The 19627-nt window shown below is 47.3% G+C and overlaps 1 protein-coding gene across 4 annotated transcripts in view; it reads right to left on the bottom strand.

Moving 5' to 3' along the window:
- Positions 1–9823: 9823 nt before the first annotated feature.
- The window catches only part of cops7a (COP9 constitutive photomorphogenic homolog subunit 7A), a 10401-nt gene continuing 597 nt past the window's right edge, over positions 9824–19627 (bottom strand). The window contains exons 2-8 of one of the 4 annotated variants that reach the window (XM_079733467.1): positions 15277–15399; positions 15010–15085; positions 14018–14106; positions 12956–13158; positions 12755–12860; positions 12100–12279; positions 9824–10491 (exon numbers count right to left, since the gene is read on the bottom strand). In XM_079733467.1, coding sequence (XP_079589593.1) covers positions 12106–12279; positions 12755–12860; positions 12956–13158; positions 14018–14106; positions 15010–15085; positions 15277–15399 — 771 coding nt within the window. In that variant the 3' untranslated portion in view covers positions 9824–10491; positions 12100–12105. Of the gene's footprint in view, positions 10600–12099; positions 12280–12754; positions 12861–12955; positions 13159–14017; positions 14107–15009; positions 15086–15276; positions 15400–19627 lie in introns of all 4 variants that reach the window. The other 3 variants (XM_079733464.1, XM_079733465.1, XM_079733466.1) reach the window with 3 other exon arrangements.

Raw genomic sequence — 19627 nt, 5'->3', positions numbered from 1 at the left:
CCATCTGTGTCTCTTACTCCTGCACTCTTGCTGTCTTCTCTGTTTCACCACAAAGAGCGAGATGATCGGAGGAGTGGAGTTTCAGTGAACAGACCGAAGCAATGGAGAGATGGTAAGAGGCGGATAATGGCCCAGACAATCACACACACACACACACACACACACACACACACACACACACACACACACACACACACACACACACACACACACACACACACACACACACACACACACACACACACACAAATACAAACACACACACACAGGCTAACATTCGGACTGATTGATGCCATGGGATCACTGTAGCTTCTGTCTAGAGTGAAGCAGAGTGCGTCTTTATTGTTAACCTCTTGCCTCTCTCTCTCGCCTCTCTCTCTCGCCTCTCTCTCTCGCCTCTCTCTCTCTCTCTCATCCTCACACTGCCCTCTCTATCTCTCCCTCTCACTCCATCCATCCTGTGCCTCCTCCAGCTCCATCTCTCCTGTCAAACGACTGACTGCCCATCGCTGCCTCCTCACCCTGCTCCTTGTCGCCGCAGCGGCGCCTCCATCCAGCGGTAACCGTGACGACACGAGCCGCGTGGGTGCAGGCGACGAGCGAGCGGACGCCCTCTATGTACCCGGCCTGTCCGTCACTGCCCAGGCCACGCCCACTCCCCTCTGGGCTGTGGTGTGGGGCCCCACGCACCCGCCGGAGGACGAGACGCATCACTTCCTGTCCAGCCAGGACCCCGACCACCTGCACCAGCCCGGGGACCCGAGGGCCGACGGCGGCAGCACCACGGCCACCGCCGAGTTCTGGCCCTTCCCCCAGGACATGGTCAGCAGCAGCCAGACCCGGGGGGAGCCCGCCCTGGAGGCCCGGCACCCCGTGGGCCCCGCCGCCGGGGGGGCGCAGGCGGAGGAGCGGGAGGCGGAGGAAGGTGGGTGGAGGGCGTGGGGGGGTTACGGATTTATAAATAGAGGCTGGTCGAGAGCCTTTGGGTACATGTTAATACAAACACACACACACACGCACGCACACACATACGCTGATGCACATGCACACGTGCGCACACACACACACACACACACACACACACACACACACACACACGTACCACCAGAGCCATCTCTCTCCGGGGAATTAGCTGTCACCACCACCGTGAGGCTGATGGTGGCTATGCGCAGCCAGCTGTGTCTATGGCGAGGAGCGCCTAATAAAGTTCTCCTCACTCACAGGAAGGGGCACGCTGATGACACACATCAAGATTCGGGGGGGGGAGAGTGATGTCATCGGACCGGAGGCCAAACTATCGCACATCCAATTTCATACCCAAATGCCTTTATTGATTGCATCTCTTAAAAATACGGTTACTGTTTAAATATACCGGAAGTGTATTTTGTGTGTGTGTGTGTTTCTCGTACACAGTGGACCCTCAGTTCTACGTCACAGTGACCATCTCTTCGCTGCTTATCTTCACGGCAGTCGTCATAACTGCCAAACTATGGTAGGAGAAACCCCCCCGGCCCCTCTCTGTCCCTCTCTACGTAGCCTGCCTGTATTGATTGCATTTCTTAAAAATACGGTTACTGTTTAAATATACCGGAAGTGTATTTTGTGTGTGTGTGTGTGTGTGTGTGTGTGTGTAGTCATGTGACTACTGGGCTGGGTAAAGGCGTGATGACATCATCATTGCTCATCCCTTGTCTTTCATTCCACATAAAATCAAAATCTTTCCATCGTTTCAATATTTTCTAATTCGTACCGCATCCCGTCTCGCGCTCCAGTGAAACGTCCATCATTGTTATCAACTGTCCCTGTGTCCTATCAAACCTCTTGTCATTCCTCATCAACTGCATTTCTTTCTGAAACGGCCTTCGCTGCAATGGTGAATTCTGAGTTAAATGTGGCAGAAAATGTCAGGAGAAATGCAAAGGCCGCTGTGTGGTTAGGACAAGAATATGCTGTGCTTCTACTTGGGAAGACTCGCACTACATCTGAGGGTTTAAGTTATTGTTTCGGTTGTCGTCGCTGACTGAGGAATATTGGGGAAGAATGTGTCTCTGAAGGACGTGCTCGTGTTTCAGTCTTGTAGGTCAGTGTGCGTCTTCAAGATTAAATTTTTCTGCTACAGCTCGGGCTTGTTTTATGACAAGAGGAACACCAAACATCTTCCTCCAACAGTGAATAATCCATAAAGAGCTCCAGTAATGTCTTACTAATGACTTCGTCAGCAACAACATGGGCTCCCAAAGTCACATTTGGCACAACTGTGTGTCAATGAAAACCATTAGAGTTGCAATGATTAAAGATCCACCATAACCATTAAGGAAAGGAGCGACCGCAATGGAAAAAAGCAGATCCTCTCGCATGCTTTCATACTCTGCCAGAGTGTCCGTGTGCGATAGCAGGAGCGGCCGGGCTGGAAGCCCTGAGTGCATGAACTTTTGGGGGGGGGGGGGTTCGCTGCACATGGCCATTAGCTGTTAATAGGAGTCATCACATGTAATGTAGTAGGGTAAATTTGCTGGTCAGACCCATAGGGGCCAACTCTAACCCTAGGACTAAGGGGACCCATCAACAAGCACACACACACACACACACACATGCATCAACACGCACACATACACACACACACTCTACATGCACCTATGCATGAATGCATGTACACACACACACACACACACACACACACAAGCTTACACATACTGCCTTTCTGCTCTTTTTCTTCGTTCTCCACCTCCCCAATTTATCCTCTTATTCTTCTCTTATCGTTTCATTTGAACAGCCACTCTTGCGTGGCATAAATCCTTATTATCCTCCTCCCCATCCCTCTCTCTCTCTCTCTCTCCTCCGCTCCTCCTTTCTTCCTCTCCCCCTCTCCCCCCACCCCCCCCCACACACAGCTCCAGCGCACCGCTGGGGGCTCCCCCCCCACCCTATCGCCTCCTAGTCATACCATCTCTCTCTCTCGCTGAATGATTGTGCAAGTCATCCTTTTCTTCCTATTCTTTTTTTTTCTTAACCCCCCCCCCCCCCCCCCCCCCCCCCCCACACACACACACACACACACACATAAAAAATCACCTTTCATTCCAGCACCATGGCATGATGGCGTCCGTACCACAGCCATGTCCCCGAGCCATGCGTCCCCTACCCCCCCCAGCCCACCTCCCTTATCTCCCCCAACCCATCCCCAGCGCCCCCTCCTATCTCCCTCTCCCTGCACCACCTGCCGATCCCCAGATAATCCTCCATCATGCCCTGTGTGTGTGCGTGCGCGTGTGTGTCGACACCCGAACCCTCTCTTCTCCCTCTCTCTGTTCCCAAGACGGGCCCTAAGTATTGTTTGGATAGCTGCATTAACCCACATAGGTAGGCATGCCAGAAGCCCCCCCCCCCCCCCCTCCAAACCCCCTGGCGGGCAAGAGCTCAACTCAGGTTGAGTGGAAGGATCGAAGAGGAGGTGGAGGGAGGGAAAGAGGGAGGTGGAGGGAAGGGGAGGATATTAAGAGATGGAGGAAGCGCATCTTGTCCTGTAGCCCCGTGTAGATTGGCTGGGGCATCGGTGTCATTAATGTGTAAACAGCAGCCATGTGTTGTGCTTCTAGAGGGGCGGGGAGAGGGGGCAGTGAGTGTGAGGCTACAGATGGACTGGAGACGAGAGTGCGTGGACCAGCCTATAGTGGAAACTGGCGGCCGGCCAGTTCATTGTGATTACACTGTGGAGCGGGGAACATATGTTTAATGTCTTTCTCTCGCTCTCAAGACTGTGTGCTATGGCTTAGAGAGAGTGAGAGACTGAGAGCGAGAGAGAGAGAGAGAGAGAGAGAGAGCGAGGGAACGCTGGAGGCAGTAGCAGAAAGGTGTTAGCCACGGGAGAGGACAGCGAGTGCTAAGGGGTTGTCTTTTTTTTCTGGTGGTTCGTTGTATGCCTGTAACTGCTCCTAAGAGAGGCAGTCCCCAAGACTGTACTCCCTCTTGCGCATGCTCGCTCTCTCTCTCTCTCTCTCTCTCTCTCTCTCTCTCTCTCTCTCTCTGCCTGCCTTGTGTGACTGATTGAAATAATATGAGGCCGTCTATGCTGTATGTCACCCACCCTGCCCATTCCTCCACCCTGTCATAACCCCTCAGCCCCCCCACCCTTTCTGATGATACACCTCCCCTACCTCCCTTCTTTCTTCTCCTCTCCTTCTTTTGCTCTTTATGTCTTCCTTTCTCTTCATGTCTCTTCATCCTTCTCCATCCCTCAATTCTCCTCCTTCCTTCCTACCTCCCTCTCCGTCTCACACTCCTCTCTCCTCCTCCCTCCCTCTCTCTCATCTCTCTTATCTCTCTCTGACTCTTTCAATCCCACTTTCTCTTCCTCCCTCCCTCTCTCCCTTTCTCTCCCTCCCTCCCCCTCTCTCCCTCCCTCTCTGACAGGGTTTTCTAATGAGTCCGATGAGTGTACTAACTCTCTCGGTGGCAAGCCAATGACTCTGCCGACGCTAAATGGCTTCTGCTGTCTCTCAGCATTCCCCCCCCCGACTCTTTTTCTCACTCTCTCCTTTTTTCCTTTCCCTCTTTTTTTTCCCTCCACTCTCCGTCTGCCTCTCCACCTCATTCTCAATCTCAATCTGCCCTTGTGTCGCTCCATTCCCCCCCCCCCCACTTCCATTTCTCCTCTCTCTCTGTCGCTCTCTCCCCATCATTACCTTCAACACCATCCATCTCTCATCCTCAACGCTCTCTCTCTCTCTTATTGCCTCTGTCCCCGGTCTCTCCCCCACCTACCCCATAACGCTTCTTTATGTCTCTTCAAACTATTTGTGCCTTTGACTTTCTTTCATTCCCCCTGCTCCCCCTGCATTATCTCAGCCCCGACGACCCGATCCTCTCTCCCTCTGCTCTCCCCCTCCATTATGACTGTATATTGATCTTAACAACATCCCCCTGTTGCTCCTTTAGAACCTTCTCCTCACCTTCAACTCCTCCCTTTGTGTATCTTTTTGCCCTCTTTCATAGCCTCCTGTTTGTTATTTAAAACCTTTTTCTAAGACTCGTGTGGCTCTCTGCCTCCGACTCTACCCAGCTCTTTTAATGCATTGTCCACATTCTTTATCCCTCCTCATATCTCTAGTCTCTCTCATCTTTCTTGCTCTCTCTCGCCACCCCTCCTCTCTCCCTCTCCCCTTCTCCGTCCCCCTCCTCTCTCAATCTTGCTCTCTCCCCATCCCTCCCTTTGCCTTCATCTCTTTCTTCATCTCCCTCATCTCTCTCTCTCTCTCTTCCAAGCCCTCTTTAATTCTCTCTCACTCTCTCTCCCTCCCTCCCTCTCACTCTCTCTCTCTCTCTCTCTCCCCAGTTACGACCGCAGCTGCTCCCAGCATCCGCCCCCGCTCTCCCGCGCCGTGGCCCCTCCCCTCTCCCTGGCGCTCCCTCGCTCCCTGGCTCCCGAGGACAGCCGGCAGACCCTCCACAGCCCCCCCTTCACCGACCGCGAGAGGTAATGAGTCGCCTCTGCAGCTCTCCACAGCGGCTGGATCCGTGTTGTGTTGGTGTTGGTGTTGACGTGCGCGCACGGGTTCCAGGGTGTGCGCGCTAGGCATCGTGTGTGCGCTCTGTGTCGACGTGTGCGCACGGGTTCCAGTGTGTGCGCGCTAGGCATTGGTGTGTGTGCATGTGAGTCCTCTTGGACTTGGGATGATCTGTTGTTTTGTTATTCCTCTTTTTTTTCTCTTTCGCTGTTTATGCATTTAGCTATCCTTGAGATATTGCGTGGGTGACAAAATACAACCCCCCTTTAGGGGATTATTAAGAGTTTATGTATCTGTTTATCAGTGGTGTGTGTGTGTTTGTGTGTGTTGTTGTTTGACGGTGATGGTGTAGTAGCATGTTTGCGCGCCAGTGTAAAGCGGCCCCATTATCTCGCTGTGTGAGGGTGAGGAGTATAATTGGGATGCAATGCTACTCTCAGTGGAGCGGTGGGGGCCTGCAGGGTCTGCTGGTTCAGTCAGAGGTACCTAGGAACCCAAACCTCCCCTCGCAGTGACTCACCCCGGGCTTTTGTAGAGACAATCCGTGAAAATACAAAAAAAACCCTAAAATAAAACAGCTTTTTCTTAAGAGAAAAGGGATTTAACGTTAATCTCAATCAGGGTAATTATAGGGCTGTGCTCCAGCTCTCCCACTCTCTCTCATTGCCCTGTTGTCCTCCTCTTCCTCCTTCCGCTCCCTCATCGCTCATCACCGTCGTCTCCCACTAGTGATGAAGTCCCCCCCCCCCCCCCGCTCCACCGGCCGCGGGCCCCTCTGCTCCGTCTCCGAGACGCTTCACTATCTTCCTCTGCGCTCGCCTCCCCTTCCCCGTATCCACTTATTAGAGCGGCTGAGGCCCTAACCTGCTTATCTACGGTTCTTTCTTCCTCCATCCAACTCTCACCGTGTCTGTCTCTCTTGCCCTGTCTCTGTGTCTGTGTGTGTCTCTCTCTCTCTCTCTTTGTGTGTCTCCTTTGAGCCAGGATCCCCGTCGTAAACCTCTGAGGTGACTGTTCTTCCCCCCCATTTGATAAACATTTCTGTGGGGCCTGCGGAGAGCCGTCAACAACACCAGAGGTTGTGCCCATGGCGGCATTTTGTTCTTCCTTGAGACTGTGAAATGAAATCAGGGATTCCAGGTACCCAATTGTTGCGAAGCATCCCGGCTGTTCCCTGAGGTGTTAAAAAAAAAAAAAAGAGACAAGCTCATCTTCCTGCTCCTCGCTTTCTTCCTTCCACTCCCCAGCTCGCCCTGGCTCTCCGGCGCTGGGTGTGAATCTCTCTCGTCCCCCCCCCCTTGGTTTTAATGCCTCTGTAGCAGGATCACTGGCTCCTAGCAGCTACCGCCGCGAGCTGCACCTGACCAACCAACTGCTTCAAACTGCCGTGACTAATTCAAAAACAAGCCTGTCGTCTCCCTCCCTCCAAGGCGACACCTTGCCCCAGCTTCCACGTTTGCGGGGGATACGATTGCACATCTGTCGTCTCTGCCCGCAAAAACAAAAATAAAAACGCTAGAGCCGTTGAATCCAGCAAATCCCAGCTTTCTTTTTGGATGAAACCACACATTACAAACGCGCAGTAGTGATGGATATTGTCGGTTGGTAAACGGTTAATGAAAGCCATTCTCTGGCATTCTCCTAAGACTGAAGAGGGAGGGGGAATGGTTTATCACAAAGCTGTAGCCGGAAGGCAACGTGTTTACCATGTCACGCTCCAGAAACCGCTGTTCATTCCTGCTTTGGGCGCTACGGAAAAAAATCAAATACCACGGCTTTCCCCCCCTCCACAACCACGTTGGCAAAGAGAAGGCCGTTTTGTCTCGCAGGTTATTTTTTCCCCTTCATGATTTGTTCTCTTAATTATCTGGATGATGTGGTGTCATGTTTTTGTTGGGCTTTCGCGGGCATCCTGCTCTCTGCTGGACCCACGAGGACGGGATCTTCAACACAGTATTTCTTCCAGAGGTGGTGGGGTTATCAGACAACACACACACACACACGCACGCACGCACTCACGCATACACACACACACACACACACACACACACACACACACACACACACACACACACACACACACACACACACACACACACACACACACACACACAGAAAGGGCATTGCTGTTACAATCAATATTTTAAAGCTGGTTCAAGTCTGATTTATATGGTGTTGCCGTGAAAATTATATAAATGTCTTTAAGTAGAGAACCGAACTATAAATAAAGACGAGTCAAACGTGTCGCCGAGTATTGCAAACTGATGTTAAACATTTAAGCTATCTCAGTTCACTGAACTGTTCAAATAATGACATCATGGTGATTGCCATCATCATCATTACCAATCATCCAATGGCAGCCGATCTGGGAAAGATGATCGATGAGATTGATGACAGATTTGCAGTGCACATGAAGGAACGCCACTTCCAGCCCTGTAGCCCTACAAGGGTTTTGCATGTGTACGGTAAAACAACAACTATATATCAACATTGCATTTGCATAGAGTAAACTTATTAATACATGTATGTTTTTATATATCAGTGAGTACTATCTTCCGGAATACTTCAACAACCAAATTAGTTTGGTTCTTATTTTTTTTCGAAGCAGCTCTGAGGAAATACCTCCCACTCCACCTCTCTCGACAATTTTTTAACAAAACCTCAAACACAAACACATAGTGCTGGTGATCACGTTGCGAGTCCTGCAGTAAACCAGTGTCTTGTGGTTTTTAGTAGCATTCCTGTAGGCATCCAGCCTTTCTGTACTGTTAAAAATCAACAATAAAAAGGCATAAGACTTGTGTCCCATGTGTCTACTTATGTGCTGTGTTGACTGGGACATCCTAGGGGCTGTGGAAGGGTGCTCCCTAGACCAATGGTGCTTAATGGGTAACGAGGAAGTACGCTACTCACATTTTAATAGTCAACCCTGCATCCTAATGCTCATCCCCTAATGTGCGTATTAGTCCACCGACCTTGCACTCATTTTATCACTGGGATTGGAGCGTCATTGCGTATGCCAGGCATAAGTTCTCAGTTGAAGAGACGTTCCAGGCCGACGAGACAGAGATTCTGGGTCCCCGACCTGATGACTTGGCCTCCCAGGGCTATTTTCTCCCCTCCCCACCGCCACCCGGCGAGGCGCGTTGGCACCTGCAGGAGAAAAACGACGTGCTCCCCAAGAAGTTCAGAGTACTTTTTCATATAAATGTCAATAACATCAGGGAGGCGGGGAAGAGGGGGCATAGTTAGGGCCGTACTGAGATTCCTTGTGTGCGTGCACGTGTATGCGTGCGTGTGAGAGAGATTGTGTTGGTTCCGCTAGTCGTTTACATTTTCTCTGGGTGCTTTACTGATCAATCCCTGTAATTGATTGGCGCGAATCCACTGGAAAATTTTAACAGCACAAAATCCCTTCTCCCCTCCCTAGTACGAGGTACAAGCCAGTAGACACCGCAACAATCTATAAGCCAGGTGGGCAAAGAAACAAACTTTGAGCAGACGCCAGCATATAAATACTGGAGGAGCCTGCAGTCACTCCAACGCATCTATAACACACAACAATCCTCCAAATGTGTGTGTGCGTGCTCACACACACACACACAAAGTCCATAAAGTGTCCCTTTAAACACTCAAACACATTTAGGTGTACAGCTGTTAGAATTCACAGCTTCCAACTGTTGAGGATGGAGCCAACAGTATACCACTAAAGCTCAGTCCCAGACTGAAATTAACACCCCTATTTATAGATATGGGGAGGCGAGGGGGGGGGGGGGGGGAAAGGGTATAGGGGGAGGGGGTATTAAACAGGCTCATCCTTTTCTGCTTTTTAAAGCTTGGATTCCTCCATCGCCTCGCTGGGTGAATTAATTGCGGCGGGGTCTTGTCAGAAGGAGGACTATGGAGCAGGGAACAGATACAAAGACAGAGCGCAGAGCGAGGGGAGAGATGGACATGGCAGGCGGCATGATACGGGCAATTTTGACTGTCTGACGGAGAGAAAAGTGAGCCTCCCGAGCAATTTCACCAGACGGTTTTGACATGAAAACAGAAGCTGTCGGCCAAACACGGTGAAATATGAATGGGATCCGCGCGCGTGCGAGTGTGTGCTTTGCACTGCGCGCACACAGGGGAAGCTTTGCCTCTATAATACATTACTCTTTGGGGAGACGCCCTAATTAATCTCTTGACCTCTTAATGGGCGCCCCCCCTCCTGCGAGGTAACATTTAGCTGTGCGCTCTCCAGAGACGCACTTCTCCGGCGCGCTTAATGCCACGCGAGCGACAGCAGCAGCAGTAATAAGCACGTCAACCATAAGCACAGGGTCCTTCGTTTATTTCCCCACTTTTATTTTACACATGTCCCAACTTAGCAGAAAGAAAGACAATGAAAATATACAAACAATAAATCGCATTTAGTTAAATCTGCACCCAGTCCGTTTCCATCACACAGATAAAACATTTATGCGTCACAACACACGCACTGATCCGGTTGGTGGTTGTGGTGGTTTGTAATGGTGGTGGTCTGTGGCTTAAACCAATCATCATCCAGATCCAAGCCTCTGCGGTTCCACGGGCCAGACGCACGCTGGCCGCCAGCGACACTCTGGCGGTGTACAATTTACTCAGGGTGCGTCGCAGGCACACTGCCTGCCAACACCGCTGTCAACTGCACAACACCGCTGTCACACCTGTCATTCTCATTTTGCTTACTTATCATTGGGGGACTCTGGAGGAGGGGAAAAAGGGGAAGGAGGTTGACAGAAAGTTAAAAAAAACAAAAAGAAAACACACATTCTTTGAGCGATCCTTGCTTATTTTTGGGCTTTCGATTTCTCTCCGGTCTTCGTGGTGGTGAATATCGGGTAGATAAGGGGGAGGGGCCTTCCATCAGGAATGATCACATCGTCCGTATGATTTTTTTTTTTGTGTTTTTTAGTTTTGTTTCTCATCCGTCCGTCTCTGTCAGTGTGTCATGTCCCCGTGTCTGTAAACCAGTGAAAAGAAGCATCAGTGCCGGTGTCTCGGGGGTGGGGTGGGGGGGCACCTCCACCTTCAATTAGACTTAGACCAGATCTTCCCACTGCCGCGCAGCCTGCGGGGGGAAGAGAGGACCCACACACAAGCCTTTGTTAGTATACAGTGTTTAATACACCTGTGTACTATTTGCTGGTTAGGCATCAAGCGGAGGCTCTATGCTGACTGACTTCTTTCTTAAGCAGGGCATTAAAAGGAGCAGGTAGGGTGTTAGGGCATCTTGCTCAGTTATGCCTCAAGGGTGCTGAAGGGATCGAACCCACAGCCTTTCAGCTGGGAGTGAAACACCCTAACCCAGACATTGGGGTTCGAACTCACAACCTTTCAGCTGGGAGTCAAACACCCTAACCAAGACATTGGGGTTCGATCCCACAACCTTTCAGCTGGGCATCAAAACACCCTAACCACAAGACTACCCTGTGCATGCCTATTATTATTTTTTTAAACACCAACATGCCACAAATATCTAGTTCATTAAACCTCACCCCCCCATGGGCTCACAGTTCCTCTTAAAATAGTCCTGCGTAAAAGGGCATGGCTGCGGGGGGCCAGGATGAATGAGTTGTAGATAGGTGATTGGGTGTCGCTACCACAGCACTTCCGATCATGAGGAAGAACCGCTAATGTGGCTTAATTAGGGTCTACCGGCATTAATAATGCATTTTAGAACGTATTATCACCTTAATCGTAACAATTATATGAACCATTGCTTCATATTGCAAGGGTTATCTCAAGTGTTTGGGAATTTCTTTTAAGAAATAAGAGTGCTTACTAAACGTTATCAGGCGCCTTTTAATGTAGAAAAGATGCGTCATAAAATAATCCCTTTAGTAAGAGTCGATAAAAACAAAAACATCTCCATGTGAACACTGGGGAGTGCGGAGGCAGCCAGGGGTGTCCTGTATATCCAGTGACATTTCCAAACTCCGGATCCATGCAACGTTAGTGCATAGTAATTGGGCCGGATGGAGACAAAACAGAAGAAGAGGGTCTGTGATACTGGGGTTATAATACGGTTTGAAAACGCATCATATCTGATAATGAAGCTGCTCTATGCAGACGCACACACACTCACCCAGACACACACACACCACTTACACTGGCAGCTGGCTTTTTAATGTTTATTGAAAATATGGAAACAAACCGACTCCCAGTTGAATTGACAGTGCTCTCAGAAAGAATATTCCACTAAAAGCCCTTAATTCACCGTGTTTCAAACTCCCATTATGGAGATGCAGTTTTGTTGCAGCTCGACTGTCTCGGTTGTAAACAGTCGTGCCACGGTTAATGAGAACTGATGAAAACAAACAATTATTTAGTATTAATGTCAAATGTCAGCCAACCCATCTAATTGGTCTAAAAAAGGTAATTTCAGGGTGTTTTGCAAAACAAACCACTGAAGTAATGATATATATACATATATATCATCACCTAACAGGCACAATTTTATTTTCCTGATTTTTAGGTCTTTGCTGAAATGTCATTTTAGAAAGCACCTCTCTGTCCTGAAGCCATTGACCACCACTCAAACATAGATTAAAGAAAAGGGTAGCCTTACTTTAACTTACCCTTTAACCTTTGAACTTTTTTTGCCCGGCTGTCGTGGTTCCTGAGAGGAGGCGGGGTCTCTTGGCTCTGCTGGCTGGTCTGCGTCCTGGTTGGACGCAGCGCCAGCAGGGGCGGGGCCAGAGGATGGTGAGGCTGAGCTAGCCTTTAATGTTTTCTGTAAATTGGAAACCTGAGGGGAAAGAAACAATGTGTACCAGATGACTCTCTCCCTCTTTATATAAATCTACCTGCAGCTTGACAGAAACCATAACAGAAGATAGAAGGCCATTTCACTGAATTGTTAATTCAAGTTAACGAACAGTTTAGTCTAAAACCTGTGCGACACTGTCCAACGTTTTCTTCCTTTTTGCTGTTGCTCTGACAGACCGACGTTCTCCAGGGGTTTATTAATAATTGCTCAAATAATTTAGAATGGGACGCGTTTGATCCATCAGATTACCATTATGATCAATCACATTGTAGTTACCCCCCCTCCATAAAACGTTTGATTGAAGATCCACAGGGGAGATTTCATTGAACATTCCTATAATCTAACACACACACACACACACACACACACACACACACACACACACACACACACACACACACACACACACACACACACACACACCTCTTTGAAGCATGAAGTCACAAAGACTGACCTCGGTTTCCACCTGAACTTTGACCTTGAGCTGGCTCTCTCTGTACTGGTTGGCTCTGGTCACCTGCTCCTCTATTCCACACAGCACGGCTTCACAGCCTGTACACCTTTGGGAGGGGCGGGGATGTATAGATTCATTTGTAGAATAAAACATGAATTATTACACACACGACCAGCATGGGGGAAATGCCTCAGTACTTACCACTCCTGCAGTGTGTTAACGATGTTGGGGAGCTCGTTGGGGCCGAGGTCCCGACCCACGCTGCAGTCCACCTCCACCTGCTGGTTCCTCTGGTCCAGCTTGCCCTGGATGATGTCGCAGTACACAGCGTCGATCAGCAGGTCCTCCAGCTCACGCACGTTCTTCAGCTCCAGCTGCTGCAGCAGCAACGAGTAGGGCAGGCACTGTGGGGGGGGGGGCACGCACACGCACACACACACACGCGCACACACACACACACACAGGGTAAACAGGTGCTGACTGACTTCAATGCAACATCAAGAGCAAATGACAAAGACAGTTATAGTAAAATTGCTCATTTGACTAAATGACTCCAGGAGTAAGGGGGGTGGGGTAACATATTTTGCAGTTAAATATTTTGCAGTTAGAAGAAGTGGAATCCCACAGGCCTGGAGAGATGAAATGTAATATATCAGCAAGACAACCAGAAGGCCAAAATAACAGGTAAATTAGGAGGAATCAAAGGAGACCATATGATAATTTGTATTCTGCCGAAACTAATACAATTATCCATTATTTTAGACCAAATCTAGACACATAAAAAAACAATTGAATGTAAAATCTTTGTTTTCAGAAAAAATGACTAATTTTAATTTTAAAGGGCATAATAAACTAACAATAATCCATCTCCAAGACAGAATGTTTGAAGATGAGCTAAACTAAGGACAGCGGATGAATTTCAAGTAAAGAAATAGATTCTGTGTGACAGGAGAGAGATAGGTTACTCTGTTGCCACAGCGCTAATCAAGACGTTATAAATATAGCCACCAGCTCAGAACACACACAAGCTCAAAAGAAGAACTTCCTCCTCTATAATTTGGATAATGTTCCGGAAAAACAAAGGGGTGCCACATTCTGGAGCGATCTTGTTCATACCTCCTTAATAACAATGTTAGTTTTGACGGCAATTTGATGGGTGTCTCGCTTTTAAAAATCATTTCAAATGAAACCATTGGGGCATTATCTACAAAGGGAAAGAGGTGAGAGGCATGTGTAGAGCGAGGGACGTTTGCTGATGACTACCTTGAGGTTGGACGCCAGGCTCATTATGGACAGGTGGCGGAGTTTGTTCTTCTGCGCTGGTGTCAGCTCGGGAAGAGATGCGGCCCGCTCTAGAAGCATACAAAGAACAAGGGAGGGATGGCAGGTGGAGGGATGGAGAGAGAGAGAGGAAGACATTGTGTCAAACCCTGGGGGGGCATCACAGCCGGTTTACGTGTGTGTGTGTGTGTGTGTGTGTGTGTGTGTGTGTGTGTGTGTGTGTGTGTGTGTGTGTGTGTGTGTGTGTGTGTGTGTGTGTGTTAGTAGAGAGCATGCAGGTTCTCCAGTGCTGCCATGGAGACAGGTCTCACATCCAGATCTAACTCCATTACACCTCTATCTTACCTCCCTTTCTTCCTAAGTGCTTTTCCCAGGATAGAATAGGTGAAATGAATAATACAGAATAAATAAGTCCAAGTCATTTTTATTCCTCCCCATTAGTATACTGGCACAATATACTGTGCCAGATTTCAATTAAATTATTTTAAATGCATTTCATATGACAACTTGCTAATGCAACCATGGTGGCGTTCTCACTGGCACTCAACCAATCAGAAGGCTGAACACAAGGCAGAACGGAGGCCTGCTGTGATTCGATCTGTGCCATACGTCATTGGGCTGCCACTTTAGCCTTCTGTGACCTTGGTTCTTCTGCGCAGTAGGGCTGCAACCATTCGTCTAAACATTACGATCATGGATCCTTATGAAATTAATCTTTTAGTTTTCTTGCCTGCTTCTCAGATGAAGCAAGTCAATAAAAGATCACTTTGGAATGTGACGGAATGTCTAATTCGTTTGAGGATATTTGGACTGTATCATTGATTAATCACCAAAATGATGGTTGGATTAAATCAACCATGAACTTACTTGCAGCCCTGCTCTGCAGGTAGTCAGTACCATGCCGCCAATAGAAAAAACAGCACAATGACTAGTACCGTATTATTTCTTTAAAAACACCAGTGCCACCGCTATACCTTTGTAGTCGCAGTAGGTCCCGTAGGCAAAGAGGTTGAGGAGCTGGTACACTGGAGCATGAGGGCCGTTCTCCAGCTGTGGGGGGCAGAAATTAATCAAACCAAAAAACTAACTCAAAATGATGGTGGCCAATATATGCACTGTGAGCTCTTAAACTTTACAGACAGCTCTGGCTATGACGCACATTAAAGAGAGACAGATAGCATGTGTGAGTGAGAGAAAGAGGTGAGAGAGAATGACTGAGAGACATAGGAGCTGGTGTGCACCTCCTTGACGTTAGGCAGCTCGAGGATGTCAGAGAAGACGTAGAGGCCTGGGGTCTCCAGCAGAGAGCTGACAGCCTGGGCCAGGGCAGGGCCCGACAGAGACAGGAGCTGCTCCACCTCCATCTGGGACCAGAGGGGGACACAGTGGTCAGAGACACGCCCAACAGGTCACACTATGGCTAAACAGACAGAACAAGGATCAATTGGCATTGTATTTGATAAGACAAACTGAAGTCAAATGGCCTAATTTAATATTAAATCTAGGCATATTTTTCCAGGCCTCTTAAAATAATGGATTTTACTTTGTATAAATGAACATTACTGCATGCATACAGCAGGCTTTTTAAGAACCCAAAGTGGAGTGAGACAGTGATTTCATCAAGTGTAGATTTGCCCGTTGAGCATCCCTTTTCATATGAGCAAACTTTGTTTGTTTTGTTATTTTTGCAAATGTCAACATTTGGAGTTGCTTTTTGCCTTCAAGAATTAAAATGCCTGATTAAATTAAACATAGGCTGGTGAACCTGCACTATGGAACCCTTTCCCTGCAGACATCGATTTGGTTAAGAATGATATGCATTATGAGCCATCAACCAAGGGACTTTTTCTCTTATTCTATTCAGTCCGTAGCGAAGAAGGCAAGATTATCAAGATGAACTAGAATGATGTCTGCAGGGAATACATTTGACGTATAAAAATATATAACTTTAGGCTTTAAGTTATTTATGTACATTTTCAATTTCAGATTTCATCATTCGTGACAAAATCATGCATCTGAAATGAGTGCTGTTCCAGTTAACCGAAAATCCAAAATGCTGAAAATAAAATGGAGAAAGCAGATAAGTCCAGATGGGACTCACTGCTGGACCTCTGAAATCCTATTATAGATATGAATTAGCTAATAGAATCATCACAAGTACGATCACCCATGCCTACCTAAACTGAAAATGGCAACTGGGCTTTGAAGGTGAGCTTTTAATAGGCTTAGTATTTCTATGCAGACAGGGCACAGTGTCCTTAACAGTTTGTTACCCTCCTCTTAAATATTTAATATACAGGCCTGTCCGGCTTTTAGACCAAAGGTGTGACCCTTTCATACACCTATCAGATTCAATTTCTGGAAGAATGAAAGTAAAATAGTCATTAAGGCGTAGAGCTACATCTGTATTGAAAAAATAAGGGGGCCTGCCCAAAACGATAATTTGAGATCCTATAATATATATATTTTATAGGATCTTAAAATATTCATTTTATATGATAGAAAACTCATTGTCATTTGTCATTGTAGTTCTAGTGGTACAATATTGACTCGATCAACTGCATCTAGAATCACTGTTAGAATGAATGGTCAAGCCAATATATATCAAAGCTAATGTAGACGGTCTTTATTTATGGCCAGAGCCAACCCTTATAAGTAATTTTCTACACACACATTGCCAAAAATAAATGTGTCCAATAGTGACAACTACCTAAGAAAGAAAAGTAACACTCAGTGACTTTCTGTGATTTCCTGAACATCAATACAAAATAATGTCGTGGTTGAGTAAATAAAGAGTACAAGCAAATAGGACCGCTTCTGTCACGTCAACGAGGTCCACAATTCAAGGTAGAATAATATAAGAAAATCAACCCGCGTGATGTTTGCACATCAATGGTGAATACCTTATCACGAGTTATTCAATTTATATGGAAATCATGAACCAAGTCGTCCTAAATATGGGAGGTCCACTTGATTTGAAGAATACGTGAAATGCTTCAATATCAGGACGTCAGCATTATCATTTCAAATATGTCTGTAGCCCTTACAGTTAGTCAATGGGTAAATACGTTTATATATATATATTAGGGCTGTCAAAATTAACGCGTTAACGCAGGGTGATTAATTTGTGGAATTAACGCATTAATTTATTTAACGCATTAACGCATGCGCAAAATGACCCGCCCAATATTTCCCGCTCCAGCACTTGCCGCCGCTATTTGCCGCCGCTATTTGCCGCTCTAGAGTTTTGACTGAGACACAAGATGGATACTGAACCGAAAGAAGTTGTTGGCCCTTTGGATGGAAAGTTTGAATTTAAAAAAAACAAAGATGGAACACTTAACAAACAAGCAGTGATTTGCACACTCTGCAAGAAGGAGTTTTCGTTTCACCGAAGCACTTCCAGCCTAAAGTACCATATCAACGATAAGCATGCGTTTGTCGGCTCTTCAAGTTCTGGGGCAAGACCAGGGGGCTTAGTTCAGACAACGCTCACCGAAGGCCGTGCATTAAGTAAGTCTATTTCTGAGAACTTGACCCAAAAAATTGCCAAATGGATTGCAAAAGACTGTCGGCCGATTAATATTGTCGAGGACAAGGGCCTCGCGGAAGTGTTACAAGTTGCTTCACGCGACGCATTCTACAAGCCACCGTCAAGAGGCACAGTAATGACTAAAATCCACGACCTCTACAAAACGGAAAAGAAAAAGAAAGAAGAGGATTTGGCTGTAGCTGACTATGTCGCCCTGACAGGAGACCACTGGACCTCTGTGAGTAACAACAATTACCTGGGTGTAACTGCACATCATATCACTAAAAAATGGGAACTGAAGTCGTTTGCGCTAACTACAATGAAAACAGAAGAGCGTCACTTTGCAGAAGCATGTGCAGAGCAGTTCCTAACAGTAGCGCGCAAGTGGGAAATAGAAGGAAAAGTCACAACTATAGGGGCCGACAGCGCACGCAATATGATCGCTGCGGCTAGACTTTTGACATTTGAGCACATGCCTTGCATAGCTCACATCCTACAGAGAAGCATCACGGTGAGCCTCTCTGACAGCGGATTTGTGCGTGCATTGTCCAAGTCTCGCAAAATTGTGGGCCACTTCAAACACAGTCCGGCAAACACCGCGGAGCTTCAAGCACAACAAGCTGCCCTTGGACAGAAGCAGGAGCCGCTGGTCCAGGACGTTCCAACACGTTGGAATTCGACGGTGGATATGGTCAAGCGTCTGAACCGCAATCAAGCAGCAATAAAAGCAACCCTGGACCAACAGCAGCACAAACTCATTATGCTGACACCACCAGAATGGGACAAGGTGCAAAGACTTGAGACTCTTCTAGAGCCCTGTCGGTAAGTAATCCACATATTAATTATTAATAGGCCTATAGTTTGAAATAAAGTGTAATTAATTAAATTGAAATTATATGTTACCTTTTTGTAAACTACCAACTTCTGTTGTAATCACTTAATGATGTGTGTGTGTGTGTGTGTGTGTGTGTGTGTGTGTGTGTGTGTGTGTGTGTGTGTGTTTCATTCAACTGCAGGTATGTAACTGAGATCCTGGGTGGGGAGGCCTATGTATCCTGCTCTGTTGTACTGCCTGCCCTCTGCCACTTGCGTCGTGTAATGGAGGTCTCTGATGAGGACCCTGCATATGTGGTGCGATTTAAGACGGCATTCAAAGAAGACCTAGCCTCCCGCCAAGAAAAGACCAACAACACATGGCTCAAGCTTGCAACGGCCCTGGATCCACGCTTTAAAGACTTGAAGACCCTGCCCAAGAGTGAAAGAGAAGAGGTGTGGACCACACTGGGAGGCATGCTGCATGAACAATCACCAAGAAGGTCTCCACAGACTTCTGAAGATGGGCCACCCAAGAAGAAAATGAGCCTGCTCCTACAAATGTGCTCAGATTCAGATTCTGATGAGGAGGTGCAGCCTGGCAGAGACTTACACAGGTACAGGGCAGAGCCCTGCATTAGTATGGAGGACTGTCCATTGCAGTGGTGGTCTGCTCATTCAGGGGCCCATGACAAGCTGGCCCTGCTGGCTCGCAAATATCTAGCGACTCCTGCATCCACAGTTCCATGTGAAAGACTCTTCTCAGTGGCAGGCCACATCGTGCAAAAGAAACGGTCAGCCTTACTTTCAGAAAATGTCAGCCAGTTAGTTTGCCTCAGCAACTGGCTAAAAGAAGAATAGCCAGGAGACACATTTTATTGTACGAAGGTGTGGTAGTTTGTTAATTTAAAAAAGGGAAAATGTTCAACCAATGTTTAACCATTCTAAACTTAGCAATGGCTAAGATGCCCATAACGTTTGGGATGACTGTTATCTTTAAGTTTGATTAAAAAAATAAAAATAAAAATGTTATGTGCTCATAGGCATTGCAAAGAGACTGGCACAAAACAAAAATTGAAATATGGTGTGGTATGTTTAAGTTCGATTTTATTTTTCATTATTAATAACACCATCATCTGGATTCTTTCATGAATAAAAGAACATGCTAAATGCCTATATATCCACCTTCTGTCATTTATCTTTCCGTTCCTACAACAATATACAGAGAAATTCAGAAATTCCGGGCA

This window comes from Pollachius pollachius (genome assembly GCF_949987615.1).
Source record: "Pollachius pollachius genome assembly, chromosome: 1".
In the NCBI taxonomy this organism is placed as follows: Eukaryota; Metazoa; Chordata; class Actinopteri; order Gadiformes; family Gadidae; genus Pollachius; species Pollachius pollachius.
Note: the sequence above shows the minus strand (reverse complement) of the source record. Positions and strands in the feature narration are given on the sequence as shown.